The 16,162-nt window shown below is 43.1% G+C and overlaps 1 protein-coding gene across 1 annotated transcript in view; it reads right to left on the bottom strand.

Annotated features, from left to right (window-relative positions):
- CENPK (centromere protein K) overlaps positions 1-16,162 on the bottom strand; it is an 893,441-nt gene that overhangs the window by 591,082 nt on the left and 286,197 nt on the right. The window contains exon 4 of the mRNA XM_044063363.1: positions 10,688-10,760. Within this exon, the coding sequence (XP_043919298.1) occupies positions 10,688-10,760 (73 nt within the window). The remainder of the gene's footprint in view (positions 1-10,687; positions 10,761-16,162) is intronic.

The raw sequence follows: 16,162 nt of genomic DNA, 5'->3' as shown, positions 1-16,162 counted from the left end.
GTTCCCTATATATGCACAGTACAAAATGCAAAGATTTTAAGAGGTTTTTATTTTTTGTAATAGATAGGATACCAGAAATGAATGGGAACAGTGACGGTGATTTAAATTCACTGCTTGAGAGCAAAGAATGTTTATGGCAGCTTAGGCTAAATGCTTGTAAGCAGCCAGGACTAAATGAACATGCATCTATTTCAAGTTTTTTAAAAATGAAATCCTATATTATATAGACATTTGTGTTTTGCCATCTATAGACATTGTGTACTTTTTAAAAAAACTTTTTAGATTGGATTTTTTTATATATATGTATTTTGGTATTTATTTCACATGATTTTACATTAGAAATGGTGTTCTTATGTGAATTTCTTATTGTAGGTATGTACATTTCATGTCACTATTTATTGAGGTAGTAACAATACTTTTTATGTTATGACCTTTTTCATTATGAATTTTCACATTTATTGTATATATTTTTTGTTGATAAATTTAGGTAAACTTGCAAAAGGTTATAGAAAAGTATATATACACACAACAGATATATATATATTTTTTACATATAATGTATTTATTTATTCATTTCTTACTAATGTATACATATATCTTTTAGAATTTTAAATGTTTTTATAAGTGATTTTTATACAACCATACAATGGCTATCTGATTGAACTTCTCGAACTTCTCACATTTACAGATATATACCTTTAATTAATTAATTAGACAGATAGGTATATCGGATAATGTCCTATAAGGTGATTGGCCTTCATAGTTCATTTGTTTAGTATAAATTAGTAACTGCTCCTGTATTTTATTAACTCTGAAGAAACCCACGGTGGAGGTGGGTGAAAGCGCTCAGTTCTTTGTGTGTAATAAAAGGTTAAAAGGTTCTTGTCTCGTGGATCCAAGTAGCGTCTTACTTGTACTTTTTGTCTTTAGCCCAAACTCATCTTATCTCTACATTATTATATGCCTCCCCATCTTTTATAAACCTTTCAAAATGTAACCTTCAGAAACTTGTCACAGCCTACCACAGCATTGCCAGGTTTGCCACAGGTTCCCCATTTCTCACACATCATTGTGTTAATCTCAAAAAGCTTGACTGGCTTGAACTTCAAAATCTCATTCTCCTACATCAATTAGTTATTACCTATAAAATTCTCCATTACCCTTCGAATACACCCATACTAAACAACCTTGTTGTCCCTTACAGGAATCTTACTTCCCTTCACTCAGCTAACAAATTGCTAGTGGCCACCCTCAAAACACACAATAAAGCTGGGGTCTCCTTGTTTACAAATACCATTGGCTCATACTGGAATAAACTTCCCATAGAACTGACCACTCTAGGCTCATCACAACTTTTCAAAAAACAACTAAGAAACTATTTTAAAACTCACTGGCTATGCCCTTGCTCGAATCCTGACTGACCTCAGCTTCCATCTCTCTTTTCAGCCCTTTCCATTACTCTTCCACATGTCCCTATCACTACTATTACCCCTCCTCTGTAGCTCACCTACCATCCACTTGGATATTACTTTTCCTATAAATTCTACTTCTCTTTATATTACTGCAACCTATCATCTCACCTTGTATCTAAATCACCCAGCTGATGAAATCTGTTTCTTAAAACTAGTGCCCTGGCACAAAATGTTTATCAAAATTGTTAATACTGTAAATAGTTGAATAGAGTCTTGTGTGAATTACTGCTTTATTTCTTCTTTAATTACTCTTGCAAAGATTTTGAAACAGAAATCCTCACTCCATGTTTAGTTTTGATATATTACTTTTGCACTGTTACTATGCTACTTGGGAATAGTTCTTTACATGCTTATAATTTCTATCTTATTGTGCTATTTTTGTTTATTTTTATCATTATTATTTACTGGTATATAGTGGAGATTTTCTCCTCGGGCCTCTGCTGAAAATGGACATGTATCCAGCCAGACTAGCCCGGTCAACAAATGTAAAATAAAATAAAAATAAATAAAATAAATCTCTTTCCAGGCTGATACACACACACACACACACACACACACACACACACACACACACACACACACACACACACACACACATATTGGATCTCCTTAGAATGACAGCAGTAGCTAAGCCAATAATTAAAGTCAGTTATTTTTTGTTTGCATTGAAGCATCACTCTATGTGATGATAGGATATTACTCAATACTAATTTCGCACCAATTTAAAATGCATATTCTGAGAGGTCTATCATGTCCTTCTGCATATGATTCAAAAAGGAGCATCTCAAATTATTCACTTCCACCTGAGCAATGATCAAGTAGTATTTGTACCTGGGGAGAAGGGCATGAGGATCCTAGTGACACTGCAGATCCTGGCACCTTAGAGACAGCTAACCATCACCCTATCTTTGCTAAGCCTGTTGTGTGGAGTATCCATGTGTTTAACTATATAATTCAGATATGATCAGGGTACTTTCAGATACACAAGCTTGATCTTGCTGTGTTATGGGCTTCTGCATGCTGGTTGTGAGATCCCTTTTTGTGGCTATATTTACTGTAGTGTCAAAATGAGCTGTATGGTGGTTTACACCTGTTGATGCTGGGTAGCATGTAGAAGGTAGACTTATGGGTCTAAACTGACACCTAGATTTAAAAGCTCTAAGGTGCATGGGCAGAGATTTTAACTGCATCAGCATAAGACAGTTTTGTGTTTACACAAAGGTGTAGATGTGGTTAAGAGTTCCTCTTCTCACAGATATGGTCCTTTGGGTTAAGTAGGAGTTTGTTTTCAGTTAATATGAGATAGTTCTTCCACTGTCTTTGATAATCCAGCTATTTGGTAATAAAATTACATGTGAACATTAACAATCAACTGTTATCTTATTCCTTCAGTGCAACCTTCATTGTTTTACATAGTGATTTCTACAACTTACTTGCAATACCGCCTTGTAGCTTCATTTAACTATGCTACATTTCATAACATTGCTTTATACAGACTTAAATGTGACAAGCTGCGTGTGCATTCTCTTTACAAATCTTATTTCTGCAACACTTGGGATTTAAAGGTAGATAATAGGCTAGCAGCCAATGTAGACTGTTTTAAACCTAACCAATTTCCCTTAGTGAGGTTCAAACCCTATCCCTCTTGTCTGTGAGATAAACACCTTAACCATTATGACAACTCTTATTTCAAAAACATACAGGGACGACACCCGTTAAAAGTAATAACAAGTGCAAGAAAAATAAATGAAAAACCTACTTATACAGTATTTCCTCAAGTTGGTCCTTTACCCCCCCAACTCAGCTATTAACAGGGAGCAGGTCCTAGCAGCACTCGCTAAGGCCAAATGCACAGCCTCAGTGGGTCCTGACAATATCCTGGGATATCTCCTAAATATCCGGAAACATGGCCAATCAAGACCACTTGGTCACTCTTCAACTACGGACTCAAAACAGGCTTTGTACCATGAGAATGGGGGACTGCAAATGTTATCCCACTTCAGAAGGGTGGATCATCAACTGACCACAGAAAAGTACAGTTTTGTACCTACCATAAATGTAGATGTTCGAGGATCCACATTGCTGCAGTCCTAACCAGTGGGTAGTCCGCTGTCCAGTCGGCCCGAATACCAAAGTATATGGCTGACGTCGGTCAAGGCGCATTAGACTGACGTCAGGACGTCAGGGTACTAATGCGCATGACCGACGTCATATCCTCAGTCTTTTCTTGCCCCAGATGTCAGAAGACCCTAAAAAGATAAGGCCAAAACCAAAAACACCAAACACTCCTGCACCCAAAAATATGTACAATATATACAAAATTACAAGAGTATAACCTCACCCACACAACCACCCTAAACACAGAGGGAAGGAGGGAGGGTAAATTGGACTGCAGCAATGTGGATCCTCGAACATCTACATTTATGGTAGGTACAAAACTGTACTATGTTCTTCATTCCACATTGCTGCAGTCCTAACCATTGGGTAGAATCCCAAAGCAGAGGTAAGGGAGGCTGGCAAATCATAAGGAAGCAGGAGCTGTCAACATGCCTTGCAAAATAGCTGTGGCAAAACCAGCCCTGGATTTAGAGTAGAGAGGAAGGTGGTAATGCTTAGAGAAAGTATGCACTGAACTCCAAGTAGCTGCCTCCAAAATATCCTTAGTTGCCACCCCCCTTAGAAATGCTGTTGAAGTGGCAGTAGCCCTAGTGGAATGAGGCCTAATCCCAGCTGGAATCTCCTTGCCATGATGGGAATAACAAAATGCAATGCAAAACCCAATCCACTTAGAAATAGTTTGTTTCGACACAGGCTTGCCCTGAGAACTCAAAGCAAAAGAAACAAACAACTGCTGAGACTGCCTAAAATCCTTAGTCCTGCTTAAATAATAACGCAACTGCCTGTGTACATCTAAAGTGTGCAAAATCTTTTCCCCCTTATTTTGGGGATCTGCATAGAAAGTAGGCAAATGAATAGTTTGGTTTAAAGCCACACTAGAAACCACCTTAGGCATAAAAAAAGGATTAGTACGTAATGATACCCTATCCTTATGGAAAATCAAAAGGCTCTACTGCCATAAGGGCCTGCAATTCAGAAACCCTTCTTGCAGAAGTAATGGCCAACAAAAAAGCAGTCTTCCATGACAAGTATTTCAATTCAGCAGTAGCCGCAGGCTCAAAAGGTTGTAGAGTAAGTTTCTCCAACACAAAATTGAGATCCCAAGCAGGAGTAGGAGCTCTACGTGGGGGTCTTATATTCTTTGCCCCTCTAAGAAATTGCTTGAACAAAGGATGCGAAAACAATGGTGGGTCACAATCATAGTGAGCTGAAATTGCTGCAGCATGAATCTTAATGGAAGAGAAGGACAAACCTTTGTCCAATAACTCAGTAAGATATTGAAGAGCCACACTCAAATTAGGCTCAGAAATCTCCAAATTCTTTGCTGCACTCCAAAATAAAAATCTCTTCCATTTTTCATGTACACTTTCCTTGTACTAGGTCTTCTGGCTTCCATAATCACATTTAAAACTTGTTGAGGAAGCTGAGACCTGCTGTGTTTCAAATCAGAATATGCCAGGCTGTTAGATGAAGAGAGTGAAGCTTGACATTGAGCAGGTGACCGTCCCTCTGAGACAACAGGTGTGGAATCAAAGGTAAAGGCCATGGAGGCTTCCTTACCAGACTCCTCAGTAATGGGTACCAGTGTTGCCGAGGCCAATCTGGAGCTATTAAAATCATCCTTGGCTTGTCTTGTCTGACCTTTAGGAGCACCTTTGGGAGAAGAGGCAGAGGTGGAAAGGCATACACATGAAGATTTTTCCAACTGAAAGAAAGAGCATCCACTTTCCAAGCTGTGTGATGAAACCTCTTTGTGCAAAACTTTGGCAGCTGGTGGTTTAGTGGAGAAGCGAACAGATCTATGTCTGGAGTTCCCCATGACACTGTCAAATTCAAATACATGAAGATCCAGTTTCCATTGTGGGGATCCATGATTTGTCTGCTTAACACATCTGCTAAGGAGTTCTGTGCTCCCGGCAGAAACCTTGCCTGAAGAGTTAGTTGCAAGCTGAGCTAGTCTCCCATAAAATCATTGCTTGCCTGCACAACGGGTAAGAATGTGTTCCCCTTGTTTGTTGATGTACCACATGACAGTTGTGTTGTCTGTTAGAATCAACACCTGCCCTGGAAGAAGTAACTCCTTGAAAGCCATTAATGCAAACTGGACTGCTAACATCTCCTTCATGTTGATATGTAGATGCTGTAGTCTGGCAGGCCACTTGTCTTGTATCCACTTTCCATTTAGATGAGCTCCCCAAGCAATGTCTGAGGCATCTGTCGTTAGAATCTGACTCGCCTCTGGCCGGGTCACAGAGAGTCCCTTGTTTAGGTGACATTCCTGAGCCCACCACAAAAATTCCTTTTGAATGCAAGGTATTAGTTGAATGACAGTGTCCAAATGCTGGCAGTGCTGTGTCCATACATTTTGAGATACCACTGCAGCTTCCTCATATGCAGTTTGGCATTGGGAAGCACCAGAATACAAGATGCCATGAACCCTAAGGCTTGAAGGACTGTCCTTGCAGTCAGCCCGGACTGAAGAGATAGTTGATGGAAGTAAATGGAAAGATTCTTTGTTTGTCCGGGGTTAAAAAGGCCATCTGGGCTGCTGTATTCAGTCTCACACCCAGAAAGCACATGTCTTGAGAGGGTACTAGACTGGACTTTATTTCGTTCACAGAATACCCTAGGCATCTTAGCACTGCTATCACATATTCCAAATGCTGTAAAAGGTCTTCCTTTTCTTGAGCCAGAATCAGGCAGTCGCCCAAGTAAGGATAGATTTGAATTCCTTTTAGCCTGAAGTAAGCTATCACTGGAGCCAGAACCTTTGTGAATACTCTGGGCAGTAGATAAGCCAAAGGGCAATGCAGAGAACTGATAATGGGAATTTCCAGCTCGAAAACGCAGATACTTCCTGCAACTTAGTCTGATAGGCACATGAAGGTAAGCCTCCTTGAGATCTAAAGTTACCATCCAGTGATCTTTGCCCAGCAGAGGTAAAAGCTGTTGTAACGTCAACATTTTGAACTTGGGAATGTCCAGATAAGTGTTGAGGATAGATAAATCCAAAATTGGTCTCCATGTGTTCCCCTTCTTTGGTACTAGAAACAGGCGAGAATAAAATCCTAGGCCCCTTTCTTGCACAGGGACTGGCTGAATGGCCCCTATTTGGAGTAACAGAGAAATTTGCTTGTGAGCCTCTTTTCTTTGTAGAGGAGGAATGTCCGGCATGCCTTTGAAAGGAGGCAAGGTATGGAAATAAAACCTGTAACCGTGGTGAATGATATCCAAAACCCATCTGTCTTGGGTAATTAAATCCCAATTTTCTTTGAAAAGAGCCAGCCTTCCTCCCAAAGGTGCTGCCAGACGAGAATGTACTGGCAGCTGAAAAGGCAGGTCATTGGGTCTGTTTACGAAAGGACTGACCCCTGCCCTCACCAGAAGTCTGAGCAGGTGAACTCCCTGTTCTAGGCCTAAAAGAACCTTGAGCTCTGCCCCTACCACGCCTAGACCTACCCCTAGACTGGGAATCATAAGCAGGATAAGTCCATCCCTTAGTAGGCCAATTTCTACTAAACTTGGAGGCTGCACCTGCAAAAAATCCTTAACAGTCTGCATAGACTTAGCCTTGTCCTCCATTTTCTTTAAAACTGCTTCCACAGGCGAACCAAACAACACATCAGACTGTAATGGAGCATCCAAAATCCTTGTCTTAACATGCTCAGCTAAATTCTGATCCCTCAACCAGGCGTGCCTACGGAGAACAGAACCAGTGGCAGCCACCCTCGAGGAGGCCTGCACCGCATCAAAACCACATTGCAAGGAATGCTTACCCACCTGTTCAGATACATGAACTAAATCCTGCAACTCTTTACACTCAATACCTTCCGCCAGAGCATCCACCTTAGACTTCAATTGTGAAAGGAGATAATTTTGATATTTTAACATGTGAAACTGGCAATTCAACGCCCTCATGGCTAAAGTGGAAGAAGTATACACTTTCTTTCCCCATCTATCCAAAGCCCTTGCCTCTTTACCAGGAGGAACAGGATTTTTAACAACAGAAGCCTTAACACCTTTAGGCCCCTGAGAGACAGTTTCCGGGTCTGCCCTAGGACTCTTAAAAAGATACTTATGAGCTTCAGGCACCCTATAGTACCTATCCGGTTTAACTGGGGCAGGAGGCAAAGAATCAGGGTTCAGGGAAGCCTCTGCAAAACATCTTCCACCACATTCAGAACAGGAGGTATAGCTAAAGGCCTATGCTGGGGTAAAACAAGAATTCCCTAAGCCTCTTCCTGGAATCAGAGAAATCTTGACCTTCCCATTTAAAATGCTCCCTCATGGAATGCAGAGTCTCTGAAAATGAAAAATCCTCAGGAGGAGAAGCTGAAGGAGTAGAATCATCCACATCAGAATCAGAATAAGGAGGAAACTCCTGCAAGTCTTCAGCCGAAGACTCAGAAGCCTCGAACACTGCTCAAAACTCTCAAACTCAGGCTCCACCCTAGGCCTCTTATCAGGAGGGGGCATAGAACCTCTAATCATAGTAATCAAATCCTCTGCCATTTTAAGCATATGTTTCTTAGGCAAGGATCCTGAAGAGCTAGGAGAAACCCCCACTGAAGTTAAACCTGGCCTGCCTCTCAAAGAAGCCTTGGAAACAGAAGGGGAGGCTCTAACCACCTTAGGAAGAGAGGGAAGAACAGCCACCTGAGAAGCCCGCTCAGCCTGGCCTACCTCCTGAGAGGACACATCCTGTAACAGTAAAGTCTCTCCCTGAGACTCCAAAGAAACTCCTGGCAAAACCTCCGGCTCCACTGAGCCTTCTAAAGAACCGACGTCCGGGACTGCGGTTCTTCCACTCTAGGCTTTGCTGCTTTGTCCTTGCGCTTTTTGATCTAAGCGGGCGTCGGAGCATCCAACGGCATTTTATAATTACAACGCTTCCCAAAAACTAACCTGGCACAGTCTAACCTTCTCTTAATAGTGCGTTTATTAAATCTAGCACAAGAGCGGCATCCAACAACGTCGTGCTCAGGCCCTAAACAAGGTATACACAAGGTATGGTAATCCCTATGAGGTATCTGTTTCCCACAAGAAATACAGTTATTAACTTTTTCTGACATCCGGTTAAATACTGAGGCAAGAAAAAACCAAAATATTCCCCAACGGGGCACTTAGCCAACTTTGATTCGGTCTGAAACTCCGACTTCAGAAAATTTCAGAACGCCAACCTGCACTCGCAAAACTGCTTCTGCATCGGACCATGCGGCAAAAAAGACTGAGGATATGACGTCGGTCATGCGCATTAGTACCCTGACGTCCTGACGTCAGTCTAATGCGCCTTGACCGACGTCAGCCATATACTTTGGTATTCGGGCCGACTGGACAGCGGACTACCCAATGGTTAGGACTGCAGCAATGTGGAATGAAGAACATCTACAGACCTATTAGTCTGACTAATCTAATATGCAAAGCCATGGAATGAATTATCATAGAAATGACTCACACAGACATAAGCAACCTTCAGACACTGGAACCAACCACGTTTGGCTGTGTCAAGGGTAGATCATGCCTACTAAACCTGGTGGACTTCGTTGAGAGAGTCACCAAGGCATACCACCTATCTAGACCTGGCTAAGGTGTTTGATACAATACCCCACTCAGGTATAGTTGATAAACTCACCAAACTGGGTATAAACTCCTACTAACTTGCTGGATTGCCAGCTGGCTCACAGACAGAACCCAGAAAGTTAGGACTGGTAATGACACTTCCTCTAAGAGACCGGTCACCAGCAGGGAATCTCAGGGCTCCATGCTGGGACTGTTCTTATTTAGCATCTACTTCTCAGAGATAAAAGCTAATGTTAAGAGTCTTTGGCTCTCTAAGTTCACAGATGACTACAAATTGGGAGCTACCATAGCTCCTCCTCCCATGACAGTGCCATCCTGCAAGAGGGTCTAACACAGACAAATACCAAGAAATGCATTATAGAGCCTTTTGGGAAAACTGCCACCCAGGCTAATTACTCCATCAATAAGACAACCTTGAGAGCTGACCCAATAGTCAAGGATCTGAAAACATATATAGACAGTAATATGGCGTTTGACCAACATGTGGTCAAAGTAGCAAGAAAATCATTCCATGTTGCCTAAATTATAAATAACAGCATGGAATCCAGGTTCTAGAAAGTCATGGTACTACTTTACTTGGCTTTTATCAGATCCATCATTGGGAAGAATGCCCCTTTCGGTATGTACTTGGCCAAACATATGCAGCAGCTAGAATGTCCACAAAGGTTCTTTACCAGGAGAATGAATGGTATATGGATCACCTTAAAGCTCTATTTCTATACTCTGTCTCCTACAAGTTACTGAGAGGCAATCTATGCCTGGCATACAAGGCATCCTCAGATCCAGCTCTGACAAACCTTTTGCATATCCGGAAAGCGAACAGCAACAGAAATCACAAGATCCAAGGATTTACATTTGCTTGTGACATAAATAAGGCATGTTCTCAAGGCAGATATGTGTCTCGGAGATCCCCATGCTCTGGAAGAAGCTTCTCATCCATGTGAAGCAGAGTACATCCAAAACCAACAAAACTTCTACAAACTTCCTAACTAAGTTACCTCCTCCTAATAAACCCCATAATACATATGGACACATTTGGGTTGAATTGCATGGCTAAGCTTATAAAGGCTCTGGTGGTTGTTAGCCTAGAATACACCTATGAATCTTTAACTATGAACCTAATGATATCTCAGCAAGGGAAAGAGAACTGAAGAATATATGACACACATTAGTAAACGTATACAACTAGACATCATAATGGATAGTTTTTATTCAAAGTGCTATTAGGTTCACAGGTAAATGTTAGGCTAGCTGCTCTTGCAGGTCATTTTAAGCCTAACCAATTTCCTTTCAAAGGTGAGAATCAAACCCTGTACCTTGTGTCTGTGAGGTAAACATCTTAACCAGTATGCCAACCCACAGAAAGTCTGTAATGTTCTGATGTATACTTCTCAAAAACAGAACGTAACAGTACCTGATGACAGCTTACATTAGCACAGTCATTGAATAACTAGTAAAACAATAACTAAAACGGACCTTTTGCCCAAATGCAATCAGTATAACTACACACTACTTACTTTTTTGTTCTCTTTTCTGCCATTGATTGTACTCTGAAGTTAATGCCTTTACTGACGATATCTTTAAGAAACTCTAAAGAAAAAAGAAAAGATTGAAAGTCGTCTGGAATAAAAGTTACACTATTAGTCTTCCCATGAATAAAGTAGTCACTGTAACTAGGACTACAACCCATAATTGTATTATTACATGTGAACATCAATACTTTATTGGAAAGGCATACCCACACTCGGCTACAGTTTGCTGTGAGGGAAACATTAGTTGCTTTTTATTTGTTGTATTTTGTATTACTTTATTGCCTTTTTCTATTTTGTATACTGTGATTTGTTTTCTTTCACTGTTTTACTTGCATTCTGTTTTTAAATGCGTATTAAAACTTGAAAAGATACCAAAGCTCTGTCTCCTGCGAGTCAGACAGAAAATTTTCCCACTCTCTCACATGGTTACTGTTGTGTTCTTAAACACCACTGTCTTTTTATTTGCCTGCCCCTTATGTTAATTTGACCATATATCTCATTTCCTCTCTGCTTTCACTGGCTGGTGTGAGTAACCACAAAATTATCATGTTTCACATGGATGAGGATCTATTTAAATTTACTGACCATCCTACTGTATTCCATATTACCAGAATACAAAAGTGACCACCCCCTTTCAGTCTATCTTGCTGTTTTAAAAATAGTGACTCTCCACTAAAACTTAACTTTTTAGACAGATAAAATAAGAAGTTATGTACCTACCATAACGTTCCATGTTAGTTGTCTTCTCTCGCCTTCTTTCTTGCTTGATGGGTTCGGAGCCGATCCTCGGCTCCGACTCGGCACTAGCTAAGCTCGAGAGTCACTTTTACCAGCTCGAGGCAGCCCCATATCCCATGACGCAAGGCGGTAAGTACCCAGATCTCGTTTGATGACAAAGGGCAATAACACCAAGCATAAAAACACTTCCAAAAGGAAGAAAGAAAACTTACAGGATGGAAGAAGGACCAGGTCTGAAATGGTCTTCAGCATAATAATTTCTTAGAAAGGTCTGTCCAGGCCTGGGGGAAGGAGGGAGGGTCGAGAAAGAAGAGAGAAGACAACTAACATGGAACGTTATGGTAGGTACATAACTTCTTAATGTTAAGTTGTCAATCTCGCCTTCATTCTTGCTTGATGGGACCGCGTCCCTAGCACCTCTATCCTGGGTGGCTCAATGGTACAGACTCTTGAGGACTGTAGAGCCAAAACTGGCTCTGTCCCTGGAGGCCAAGTCCAATTTGTAGTGGGAAACAAAAGTATGAGGAGTGGCCCAAGTGGCCGCTGCACAACTAGTGTCTAAAGGAAGTCTAGCTTGAAAGGCTGTTGAAGTAGCTAAGCTCCTAGTTGAATGTGCTTTAGGTTTTGAGCACAGCTGTTTCCCCCTGAGCAGATAAATTTCAGATATGACCGAAGAAAGCCATCTAGACAAGGTCACTTTAGAAACAGGAAGGCCTTTCTTATTATCCGCATAGGAAACAAAAAGTTGATCAGATTTCCTAAATTTTTTTGTTCTGTCCAAATAATATCTGAGTTGACGGTGGACATCAAGATAATGTAATTTTTGTTCGGCTCTGTCTGAATAGTTTGGGAAAAATACAGGGAGATCAATGGATTGATTCAAATTGGTTTTTGAGGCGACCTTAGGCAGAAAGGTCGGATTAGTTCTCAATGATACTCTGTCTTTGTGAAAAACCAAATAGGGGGGTCGAACCGATAGAGCATCGAGATCAGACACCCTCCTGGCCGATGTAATAGCCACTAGGAATAAAGTTTTCCAAGAAAGAAATTTCAGGGAACAAGAAACAGCTGGCTCGAAAGGGGGAAGAATCAAGGATGTCAGCACTAAATTTAGATCCCACTGAGGAGGTGGATTCCTGATTGGAGGCTTTAGTAGGAAAATTCCTTTCAAAAAGGCCCTGCAGAGCCTATGGGACATAATATTGTGATCTGCGATCCCGACATGAAAGTTCGAGATAGCAGCCAATTGAACTCTGACTGTGGAAGAAGAGGAGCCTGCATGAAAAATCTCTGTTAAGAAGTCCAGGACTGCCTGAACAGGGGCAGTGAAAGGATCCAGGACTGCCTGAACAGGGGCAGTGAAAGGATCAATACTCTTGGCCTTAGCCCAATAAGAGAAACGTTTCCATTTGCTTGCATAAATCCTCCTGGTAGAGGATTTTAAAGAAGCTACTATGATGTCTCTAACTGGGTTAGAGATCAAAGGAAGCCTGGCTAAGGAAGGAAGTGGAGCAACCATGCTGTGAGGTTGAGAGAGGGGATAGACCGGTGCAGCTGACCGGATTGGTGAGTCAGAAGATCTGGCACTGGGTCCAGATGCCACGGCTGCACCAAAAGGTGACGATGGAGGAACGGGAACCAAACTTGTCGAGGCCAGTAAGGGGCAATGAGAATCAATTTGGCTCTCAAAACGGTAGCTTTCTGGATAACTTGAGGGATCAGAGGAAATGGAGGAAAGGCATAAAGAAGTCCCTGGGGCCAATCCTGGGTCAGAGCGTCTCTGGGGGATGGCCTGGAAGAGGAAGAGAGAGAAGAAGTCTGGGCATTTGCTGTTTTGGGGAGTAGCAAAAGATCGCAACATGGACGACCCCATTCCAGAAAAATCTCTTCCGCTATAGATTGCTTGAGAGACCACTCGTGAGGCATGAGAATAGCTCTGCTCAATCTGTCCGCTACAATGTTGGTTTTCCCAGGGATATGCGTTGCTACCAGAAACCGATGAGAGGAGATCGCCCATTGCCATAGTCTGAGCTTCTCGACACAAGGGGTAGGATTTGGTTCCGCCCTGTTTGTTGATATACCAAACTACAGACATGTTGTCTGTGTGGACTGCAATTGTCCCTACGGGAAGAAAGTCGTTGAGGGCTTGCAACGTTAAAAGCACCGCTCTCATCTCCAGGAAATTTATGTGCAGGTGGTACTCGAACGGCTGCCACGTCCCATGAACCATCCTGCCCTGATAATGACCCCCCCCACCCGATCAGGGAGGCATCCGTGGTGACAGTGGCTATCGGGGATGGGGGTACAAAGTGTCTGCCTTGGTGAATCTGAGGAGATGTGATCCACCAAGCAAGATGATCTTTGCAAGTCTGTGTCACCAGAATCTGGTGACGCATTGGAAGTTGTTGGTAGGACCACTGTGTGAACAGAATCCACTGAAGAAGGCGCATGTAGAAGCGAGCCAGGGGAAGAAGAGTAATGGCCGCAGCCATGAGGCCTAATACCTTTAGAACCATTCTGGCCTGTACTTTCTTGTTGGCTAGAATGATCCTGACATGACTTTGAATGTCTGAAACTCTTTGATCTGTAAGGGTAGCTGACATCCGAACAGTGTTTAAGTTTGCGCCTATGAAAGTAATAGACTGGCAGGGCGATAAGGATGATTTTTCAAAGTTTATCGAGATGCCCAAAAGAGTACAAAGCTTTATTGTGTAATCCCTGGCTTGAATAAGCTGATGCCTGGTGGTGGCTGCAAGGAGCCAGTCGTCGAGATACGGAAACACCTGGAATCCTTGACGTCTCAGGTGAGCCGTGACCACTGCCATACATTTGGTGAACACTCTGGGGGCTGTAGTGAGACCAAAGGGCAGGGCTCTGAACTGGAAATGACTGGACCCCAGCCGAAAGCGGAGAAATCTCCTGGAGCGTCTGTGAATTTTGATGTGATAGTACGCATCCTGAAGATCTATTGAGCACATCCAGTTGTCCTTCTGTAAGAAGGGCAGAATTGACTGAAGAGTGACCATTCGGAATCTTGTCTTCCTCACAGACTTGTTGAGTCTGCTGAGATCCAATATTGGTCTCCAGTCTCCGTCTTTTGGGGACCAAAACGAACCTTGAGTAGATTCCGGGCTCTGAATGGTCTGTTGTAACTGGCTGAATGGCTCTTTTGCAGTAGTTTTGAGACTTCTAACTCTGCAATTTCCCTTAGACCGGGTGGTACATCTGGAAGGGAATTTGAGGGGAAAGGACTTTCCTCGAAAGGAATTATGTAACCCTTGGATATGATCGACTGTACCCATCTGTCTTGATTGAGAGAATGCCAGGCTTCTGGGTACAGTGATAATCTTCCCCCGACTGCCTCCAAGGAGGGACAGTCGGGCAACATCTCAGGGATGCTGAAAGGGCTTGTCAGAGAGAGGCTCTCTGTTTCCCTGTTTTTTTGGACCCCCTCTGCCTCTAGAGCGTCTGTTGTTGTTACCCCTCTGCCTCTAGGGGTAAACTGACCACGTGAATCGGGCGTGACTCCTTGGGATTTGGAACCACATTTTGCCACCTTTCTGTCCTTTGGGGTAAGGTCTAGAAGGGATGGAAAACGGACTCCACGGCAGAAAGAGTCTTGCCGTCCTGCTCACACCTGGTCAAAGTTTCCTTCACTTGAGGGCCAAACAAAGCTGACCCATCAAAGGGAGAATTTGTGAAGGACGCCTTAAAGGGATCTGCAAAGTCACATAGCCGCATCCAGGCTTGGCGTCTAAGAGCCACACCTGTACCTGCGGCCCTACTGCTCCATCAGCAGCATATGATATTAGCCGCATGGAGGAGTTTGCAATGGAATTAAGGGTTCCTAGCTGCGAAGCAATTTTTCCTGAGCTCCTGCAGCCGTAGGATCCTGAACAACATCACCTAGCTCCTTAAGGATATCCCTTTGGAGTCTGGTGAAGTGACATAGGTAATTCAGCGAACGCATAGCAAAGGTCGCTGAGGAAAACATCCGCCACCGCATACCTATCCATGGTCCTAGAGTCCTTATTAGGAGGATGGACGGCACGGAAGGATCTGCAAGTTCCTTTTGGTGGCAGCAGCCACCACCATGGCATCAGCGGGGACACCCTTAGTGAGGAATTGCTTATCACACGGGCAGTGATAAATTTTGAAGGCCTCCTAGGGACTGGCTCTACAGAGTCAGGAGCTGCCCACGCCTTCGGGCAATAACCTGCATAAGCGGGTCGAAGGCGGAGACACCCAGGAGGTGGAGGGCCGAGATCCAAACGCCTCTAGGTATACTGACTCATCCTCAGAGGGATTGTTGGTGGGCCAGTTTCCCTCTGTTTAAGGAGTTCTAGGATGTCTGAGAAGGAGACATCCTCAGAGGGGATCTTGGGGATCCCTCTGACTCATCAAAGTCAGTATCTGAAGTGATAGACTCGGGAGTCTACATGTTTCCTCTTACAAGTCCTCTTCCTAGGAGGATCTCCAAACATCAGGAGAATCCTCGGAAGAGGGGAAATTCCCAATGGGGAAACCTGAGGCGGAGCATCTCTGGGTCCTGTAGCAAGAGAAGTGGCAGAGATGTCAACAGGCACTATAGAGGGAGGAGCTAAGGGAACAGACTGCTGACTGATACCAGTGGCCAGCACACTCTTCATCACCTCAATGCTCCCTCCCAGGCAGGTCCGAGAGAACCCGTTCAAGAGCTAGGAACTCCAGGGACCACCGAAA

Source organism: Protopterus annectens, chromosome 2.part1 (genome assembly GCF_019279795.1).
Source record: "Protopterus annectens isolate FY-2018-M chromosome 2.part1, PAN1.0, whole genome shotgun sequence".
Classification (NCBI taxonomy): domain Eukaryota; kingdom Metazoa; phylum Chordata; order Ceratodontiformes; family Protopteridae; genus Protopterus; species Protopterus annectens.
The sequence above is the reverse complement of the archived record's forward strand: the minus strand, read 5'-3'. Positions and strand labels throughout refer to the sequence as shown.